At 46.7% G+C, this 9110-nt stretch overlaps 1 protein-coding gene across 1 annotated transcript; it reads left to right on the top strand.

Moving 5' to 3' along the window:
• The first annotated feature begins 6531 nt into the window (after nt 1-6531).
• On the top strand, nt 6532-8821 carry SAYSD1 (SAYSVFN motif domain containing 1). Its single transcript, XM_048843479.2, has 2 exons — nt 6532-6764; nt 7039-8821. The coding sequence occupies exons 1-2, from the start codon at nt 6621-6623 to the stop codon at nt 7372-7374; spliced, it is 480 nt and encodes a 159-aa protein (XP_048699436.2). The 5' UTR covers nt 6532-6620; the 3' UTR covers nt 7375-8821.
• The last annotated feature ends 289 nt before the right edge of the window (nt 8822-9110 follow it).

Below are 9110 nucleotides of genomic sequence, written 5' to 3'. Positions count from 1 at the left end.
AGGGGATGCAGGCTCTAAGAGAGAGATTGGGGGGAGGGGGTTGGGGTGCAGGCTCTGGGAGAGGGTCGGGGTGTGTGGCACCTACCTGAGGCTCCAAGGTGGGGAGGGCCAAGCCGGGCTGCATCCGCACGCTGCCGCCGCATGGACCACCCCCACAGCTGCCCATTGGCTGCAGGAGCACTTGGGGCGGGGGCAGTGTGTGGAGGCACTGCCCTGCCCCGCCCTGAGGCTGCAGGGAGGGGTCGGCAGACACGTGGCGTGAGCAGGCCCTTGTAAATTGCCTGGGGGACGCGCGTGGTGGGGAGCGTCCAGGGGCGGCAGGCGGGGCCAAAGGAGAGACCCTGCCCAAAATTGCTGGAGCCCCGCGGGCCACATTGGGAAGGTTCTTGGGCCACAGATGGCCCACGGGCCAGGAGTTTGAGACCTCTGTTCTAATCTAATAAAAAGGAACCAATATTCACTCTGTGTCTTTAAAAGTTAATTCTCCAATGTTAGAATTTTAGGAGGAAAAATTAATCTAAATTACAAGTTTTACAAAACAAGTGTCTCTTCTCTCCATTTACTAATCAGCACTAAATATCATATGCAAAAACCTCTGTAAGGAATTAGACAAGTCCAAGTCTACCCACTCCATTCCATTTAATACACAATCTCAAAAACTAAAGCTACTGCAGCCTTTTCTCCCTCAGCTCCATAGAACTAATGAAGTCAGATCATTACATTAATAATCCTTTGCCTGAATTAATGGCACTTAGCTAGTCCGTATGAGGGGATGTTAATGTCGTGAAAGAGAAAGTTCCTATCAATTAATGAGAGGAATACATCTGTACTCAAGAGAATTAATGGAATTTGATCATCAATATTATTTCAGAATAGTATGGCATGCACAAAAATGGATAGAATGGACACTTTGTGAGGCTGAAAGAGCTTTGGAGCAGCATTTCCATTAAAATTTGACTTCTATTGGACAAAAGCTTTGATTAAGGCTTTATTATTGAAGAAATGGGTTGCTGGTGCTGTGGTGTGGTGGTCCTGTTTGAGTGATGTGCCAATTTCAGAAAGATCACATCTAATATGTGCCTAGGAGGGTTGAATGTTTCTCCATCCCTTTAGGTCAGCTAAATTAGGATACAAATTTTTTAAGAAGAGGTTTTCTGGTGAAATTTCTATTGCGTCCTGCTTCCAGTCATCTCAGAATACCTCAAGAAAAGCCTTTCAACTCATTTTCTAGCCCTTCTGCTTCCAGAAGGAACTAAAAAATGCAGACTTGTGAAAATGAAAAAATAAATGACCCTTGTGCAATCACTTAAAGATTCATTTTACATTTTGGACACAAATTGGAGTAGATTTTTATTTTGTCAATCTTTACATCACGGAATTTATTCCTGCTGTTTTGCAGATTGTATGATATCCAAAGCCATGCATGGTGCTAGTTTTAGAAGTTCCTGAAGAGGGAAAATGAAGCAAAATGCAGCCAGTTTCCCACCTGTTCTAATGACCTATGTGACTCTGATTTTGTAAAGATTATTTTACATCATAGGTATGAAGATGTTCACACTTGGTTAGGGGTATAGGTATCCTGAAGAATTTCTGAGCGTTGAAAATGTCTGAAGAATAAGAGAGTCTCCTCTATTTCACTTGTTTTTTGCCTGGACAAAAATAAATCAGTAACTGTGCTGCTTTGCATTTATAGGACACAGCAGTCAGGGTTTGGCACAAAGCTAAGTAAAATCCAAATTCTTACAATGATCTGCTGTTTCTGAACACAGATGGACTGTCATACATTAGTGTAGCTGTCACGCTGTCTGCAGTGTCTCACCAGGAAACAGGGCAGACACCCCCAACTGGTGGTATAATTTATAATTAGATTTCACCATGCCAGTAACAAATTTGCACTCCTGGATCACTATACTAGTTTTACCATAAAGTCCCCTTAGACTCTCCGCCCATCCTGCCACACAGACAAACTGGACTTAGTGATAATGGTCACATAAACCAAAAATCACACCACATCAGCTTTCTCCCAGTCCCAAAGGACCAGTCACTTACCCCCAAATCAATTAGTACTCTGGATCTCACACCAAAGACAATGCTGGCAGCCAATTCTCTAGTAAACTAAAGGTTTATTAACCAAGAAAAAGAAATTAGAGTTATTGAGAGGTTAAAGCAGGTACGTTAACAGGTAAGTCAAGGTTTGTAAGTCCAAAATGGCAGCAGAAATTTAGTAATCTGCCAGTTTCCCCAAAGTCTTCTCCGGGCTACCCAGAATAACTTTGGGATCTCTGTTTTCTTGTTCAGTTATTCTGTCCTGTTAGAATCCAAACAGTCCAGAGCCAAAGGAGCTCTTTGAATCAGTACTTCTAGCTTCTTTTCACAGACAACAAGCTGACAAGTGTCTGTACTTATACAATGGTCAATTGCTTTGCATTTAGCACTCCTCTTCATTTCCATTTGATGAGTTATGTAATCAGAGGGATATACATAATGACTACCATTACATTATAATAGGAATAGATAAGTGAAAACAACACAAGTAATGTTCCATTAGTTTTCATGAAGTTCTGACACCTGAATACACTCTTACATTAACACACGCTATTAATTACCAGGCATGCATAATGTAAATATAATGTAATAGTAAACAACAGGCTAGAGATAGTGAAAACAATACAATTAACGTCTCCTTTGAGCTGTTATTAACACACAAGTGAATTGGCCTGAACATATACTAATACATTTAACTCCTTTGATATTCACATATAAATGAATTGGCCTATAGCGATGGCCTGAGCTGGTCTGTCCATGTGACAGTAGCTATTAAGAATGACATGCCAAAGATATAAGAAAGGAACAGGAGCCAAGAAACTAAGTTAAAAACAGATCCTTTGATTGCAGCAAGAATAAGAGATTCACATTGAACTAAATCAGACATAGCCTGATCATATCTTGCCATGCTTGCGTGTGTGTGTGTCTAGCATAAGCATACTTTGAAAACGATATTGAGCAACTATTCTTAAGTCTCTTAAAGGAGTAGCCTTTTAAAAATGCTTAGTTTACTTTGAACAGCTAATCAGATTATGTTTATAAACATGTTGGACTTTAAATGGAAACTGACAAAGCTCCCAGCAACAATGCTCCAGCTTCTGGCAAGTCTACATATCAGCTTCTTGCTTTAAATGAACCTGCCTGAGGATCCAATGTTAGGGCTTGTTGGGCTGCACAGGCCATATGGTCATTATAACTGTGGATAGACGTGGCCCAGGTTGTTTTGCCATGGGGACTATTTTTAAGCAGTTGTTGGGCACATTGAAGAGCTACTTAGGGATGGTCACGTAGCGTGGGTGGACACTCGTACGGATTGAATTAAGTCTGTGTGTTTGTAATATACAGTTAAGAATGAAGTTACAATTGCACAAAAGTTAAGACATTCAAAGTTAAGGTTCTCATAGCACCCTTACCTCTGTCTTTAACAGTCAGAAAAGTGGGTTGCCTCATATCAACAGAACACAGCATAACAAATATACTATATAGACTTTTGAGAAGAATTTGACAGGAAGGATTATAAGTTCAATACCAAACTCGTAAGTCATATGTACAGATATAATTAATCTTTACTATGTGTCTTTCTCATACTAACCACTTACTGCTGATGTATGTGTGGACTCATCTCTTTAAGTGCTTGTGGTTTTGTCCGAACGTCAGTGCTTCAAGTGTGCTCTATTTGATATGTTCATCAGCACCAGAAGGGCATTTTATCCCGCATACTAGATACATCAGGCAGCAAACCAATGTCCTATGCATGCTTTTTTAAAACATTTGGAATGTTATTTCCAGACCACGTTTATTTAAACAAGGGAAACATTTTGATTCATCATGGCACAGGTGTGACGCTTAACGTTTAAAATAAAATTGATCTGTAATTGAGTGTAAAATATGCAGCTGAGAATTGTCTTAGTTGAAAAATAAAAAATGTTCCCACCCTAAAATAACTCAAAAACAGCACCAGGGATTTGTATTTAATTTTCCAAACACTGAGCATGAGAAATTTCAGCCCTCCCCACCCCCGCCCCAGGTCATTTCTGAAAGAGCTATAAGGAACTGGAAATTACAGAATAGCATGGAAGTGAAATCTCATTGGTAACCAGAGCATTACTGCCAAAGCGATAATAAACCCACAGCCACATACTATAAGCTAGTTTGTATTTCAGAGGTGTAATGACAGCAGCAGAAAGTTGAAATAATGACTGACCTAGCTTTAAATGCTGTTAAGTTGTATTTATAAAAAAAAAAAAAAAAAAAAAGGCTAGCTCAATTTTATTAGGTCTAAAAAGTCAGTTTGTAGACGGTGCTAATTGGTCTTGTAATCCCATAGGCTTCCGTCAGTTAAAATAGTTTTGCTGCCATTTATGCGTAACCTGTATGCATGGGCAGTGCGTGACTCTTGCATTTGAGGAGGCTCGGCCTGAAGCTCCCTAGAAGTAGGGGCGGCCACCAGGGCCCAGACTGTGGTCCTGCCCCCTGCTCTGCCCCGAGGCCTGCCCCCGCTTTGCCTCCTCCCCATGAGGCCCTGCTCACACTCCATCTTAGGCCCCACTCCCGCTTGCCCCCCCCCCGCACCTGCCGCCTCTCTGCTCCCTCCCCCGATTGCTCCCCCCCGCCCACCATCCACACCTCTCTGTCTCTCAAGGGGAAAAGAGGTGGGAGCAGGGGGACATGGAGTTAATTGGCAAAGAAGCACGGGTGGGTGGGGGGTATAAGGGAATAGGTGGAGTGAGTGCAGGGCCTCGGGGGGGAAGAGGCAGACAGGGGTGGGAAGAGGAGCAGTGTGGGCAGGGCTACCGGGGAAGAGCGGGCTGCAGGAGCGGGGTTTTGGAGCGAAACTTGGGCAAGGCCACAGGCGCCTTTTCGGCAGTGGTGCTCCAAAGGTGGCAGGCTAGTGGTGTGCCTCCAAAGGGAGGTGCGCCGCATCCTGTTTGTGGAGGCTTAGCCTCCCCTGGCCTATACCTGCTGCCCATGCCTACACGCTGCTTTCTATCTTAAAAGCTGTGTTTCAAACTCTGTTTTTGAAGTATTTAAAGGGCCTCTCTTTAACACCTATTACTACAAGTGTTGTTTTCAGTTGTTCCAGTATCCACCACTGCTATTAAATTAACATCTATATCTTACTGTCTTTCTCTCTCCCTTTGCTGTGATCACTTCCAGGCATTTAAGGGGCATTTCTCATTAGATTGGTGGTTTCCAAACTTTTTTTTGTTAAGCCCCTTTGGAGATTCATGTCCCCTGCATGCCCCTGCTCTTTCTAAGGAGGCCTGGGCTGGAAGGATGCAGTATCTGTGGGAGCACTGGGAGGAAGGTACGCACTATGAGGAAGTCGAAGAAGCCTTCCGTTCCCTACTGGAGCAGGAGAGGAGCAGAAGGCTGCATCCCATGAGCATCTGCCCTCTTCCAAGACAAAGTCCAGTTGAATTGGGCTTGTTTTTTTTGTTTGTTTAAAGCTGCTTTAATATTTTGAGGCGAAGGATTGTTTTATTTGGAGGTCGCTTACTTGGGTGGGTTTTTTTTTTTGTTATAGGTGTCTTGAACACAAAGTTATAGTTTAAAAATGGCTGTAGGAGTATTTTTAGTGATTGACGGGAGGGTCAATGTACATGCGCATCTTCAGCATTTTAGAATCCTTCTATCCCTACTCTGTCAATTAAGAAAACACACCAAAATTTGTGAACTTTCTGGCCTGCCCACTGGACATAGCCTATGCTCCAATTTTTTGTCCCATACCAGGCTATGCTTCAACAGTTCAGCATCGGAATGTAACATAGTGAGGCAACAGAAACCACTGAGGATGGAGAGAGCGAGGATGATCTTTTTAACAGTGTAAGTACACGCAATTATTTTAATATTTTTATGGGTAACAATGTATGCAGCAAAACTAGAACTACTAAAAGAAAATGGCATTTGTATAAACATCCCCACTCCCCTCCCCCTGAAATGAAGTTTGTAAGATTAGTCCTTACAAAAAGAAAGGCTTTGGCTAACCTCCCCTATGCCTTGTCTCATACCATAAAGCCCGGGGTCTATCAGTGAAAGGCAACAACTGTAAAACCCATCAAAGGAACCAGCCTAATCCATGGCGCTCGCCCTCTGGCAAACAGCTTAGTTCAACTCAAACCCTGATCAGAGCTGCAGGTGCCCCGTCCCCCTTGCAAACGTGTGGGGCTGAGCGCCAGCCAGGCCCCTGCAGAAGAAGGGGATGGGCTCCACCTCTGATCACATCCATCCGCCTCCCCTCGGGAGGGTCCTTCATCTGCGCCACCCCTGTGCATCAGGGCACTTGGGCCCTGCCAGTCTGTGGCTGGGCCTTAAATCGGCCTCGATTGAGGCAACAGCCCTTGGCCCTGGCCCCCAGTGAGTGAGCCTGGCTCCCCCTGGGGTGCTGGGTTCCGCCCCCTAGCGTGAAGGAGCCAGAGAAGAGGAATCCTAGCTCCGCCCCCTACGGCTGGGGGCGGGGCGGCGGGTGGCTCCTCCCCCGAGCGCTCAGTGACGTAGGGGCCCTGTGGGCGAAGGGTCCGGTTGCGTCAGGACGTGCAGCCGCGGCGCGGGCCGGGCCGGGGCCGTTGGTCTCCATGGAGCGGAGGCTGGCGCAGTTCCGAGCCGCGCGCCGCGCCCCCCAACCCACAGCGGCCCCGGCAAAGGCGGTGGCGGCTCCAGCTAGCGAGCAGCGAGCAGGGCCGGAGGCCGCCCTCGGCCCGCGGGACCGCCCCGCCCAGGTGAGTGGGGGAGGGGGTTCGGGCCCAGACTTGCCCTGCCCCGCGCCGCCCTTCGCGGGGTGGCGCCGGGACCCCAGCGCTGCTGCCGGTGGCTCGTGCTCCTGGGGACCTCCAGCGGGGTGACCCTTGACCCCCGTGCCCGCCGCCGCGGGGGCGGGCGGTGTCTGGGAGGCCGCCGGGGGCGGGGGCGGGGGCGGGGTTGGGGTTCCGGAGGAGCGGGGCAGCCCGGCGCAGGGCCCCTCCCCCACACACCCCGCCTGCTCTTGCCCCTCAGGAAGCGGCGCGCAGGCCGGGACCCCCGCGGGACGTGGCTGCTGGTGCCGCCGCCCCGTGGGGCGCCCGGGCTCTCCTGGCCCACACGGCCCTGCTGAAGTTCCTGCTGTGGCTGGTGCTGCTGGGGCTGGCCGCGGAGCTGCAGTTCGGGCTGCCCTGCTTCGTCCTGTCGCTGTTCTACTGGCTCTACGCCGGCACGCGCGGCCCCAGCGAGAGGCGGCCGGGGGAGAGAAGCGCCTACTCCGTCTTCAACCCGGGCTGCCAGCCCATCCAGGGCACGCTCACCGCGGAGCAGCTGGAGCGAGAGTTACACTACGGACCCGCGGCCGGGAGGTAGCGGCTGGCGCCAGGGACCTGGGGGCGCGCCTCCCGCTCCGGGAGCTGGCGCCACCTCAGGCTGCTTTGCCTGCGCTTCCCCTGTCCTGCCCCTGCTCGCTGCCCTGCCTTAGGCGCACTCCTCAAGCCAGGTGTGAACTGTATCCTCCTGGCACTTCAAAACCAACAGTTCTTCATGGACTGAGCGCATCCGAGTCAATGGGACAGTGCAGGGAACATGGACTATAATCCAGTTACTTCTGTGTTGTGGAGAAAGCTGAAGATCAAGAGGAAGCTGCAGGCATGTCCTATGGGCACCTGGCTGCAACAGCAAAGCAAATTCCCCAGGAAAAATGCTGAGTGGTATATATTGGGGAAAAATTCCAAATTACAGGACTGCAGAGTCCCCAGGGCCCTGATTGTAATGAATAGGGTATTTTACACCTCTGAGCTACATTCAGTTTATGGTTTCAAGGTTCTTTCTGCCAAAACCATATCTGTTTTTTAAATGAAAGTTGAAATTTGGGAACACAGTTTTGCAGCAAGGGGTAAGTTTAGCTGCTGGAGAATCTTATTTAGCTCTAGTGAGGCTTTTAATAGTATGATTAATAACTGTTTTTCCTCGCCCTTATCACTGTAATTGCACTTCGGCAGGCTGCTAGTCCTGCCATTTATAAAGAGATGATGGTGATAAATGAGGCAGAGAACTGGAGATGGTGAGGGAAAGTCAGCTGACTTGGAATCCATAATTTTCTCATAATATTCCTAATTATGCAGATTAAGGAATAAACTCTTCAACAGAAGAGGTATTGAGCCCAGCACCCCACAGGTCCTGTGAACTCCTTTATAATGCTGCATGGAGGATGGGTTATAGTCTGCACTCAGCCAAGTTAAGTTTACAGCCTGTAATGTAAGGTTTGATTTTCCATCTTCTTACTTAATCCTTATGGGAATGTGATCTATTGTAAAATAATTATCCTGCTTTAGAATCCTGTCCAAGGGTTTTTCCGGTTTCAAGGTAAAATGTAGGCTTCAGGAGATGAAAAATAATCATTAGAGCTTCAAACTCTGCCAAGACTGCCTACTTAATGAGCAGTGATCTCTTTATAGTTATTGAGCTGTTCACAGCTGTAGATGGGTGAGCTCTAATACAGGAAAAAATACAATGCTATTTTGTCCTGGTTATTAAATATGTATAATTAACTCCTATTCCAAGAAACCATTTTGGTTTCTGGCTAGACAGACAACTTTTATCATCATTGGGTATTCAACTTGAATTGTTGGAGGTTCTTGCCTCTGGCAGATGCTGTACTTTAAACTGTGAGAGGTTTCTCTAGTACAAGTCTCCATGGAAGGGTTTACTCCACTAACTCATGCCATGGCTTTTCAATACTGACTAATGTTAGTAGGTTTTCCTCAAATGTATTGTATCATGATGGGATCATACCCATAAAAAAAAATCAAATGTTTTTAGTGTGATTGTAATTTATTCCCTTTGTGTAATGATGATATATAAATGACACTTTGCAGTCCAAGTTACCAGCATGAAGTGGGAAGGGAATAGATAGTGAGATGCTCTCACTGACTTAATCAAAGTGAAAGGACAATATTAGTAAGGATATCAATCATACTTGATCTACTGAGGATCTTTATGCAGCTCTCCAGCTACTGCTTAGCCTTCTAGCTTCAGATGGTTTGCTTTGATAATTAAAGACTGAGGTACCACTAAAATTTCATGCAAATCTAATCAGTCTCTTA

The sequence above is a fragment of the Caretta caretta genome, chromosome 3, assembly GCF_965140235.1.
Source record: "Caretta caretta isolate rCarCar2 chromosome 3, rCarCar1.hap1, whole genome shotgun sequence".
NCBI classification, from domain to species: Eukaryota; Metazoa; Chordata; order Testudines; family Cheloniidae; genus Caretta; species Caretta caretta.
This window is presented reverse-complemented; position numbering and strand designations above follow the sequence as displayed.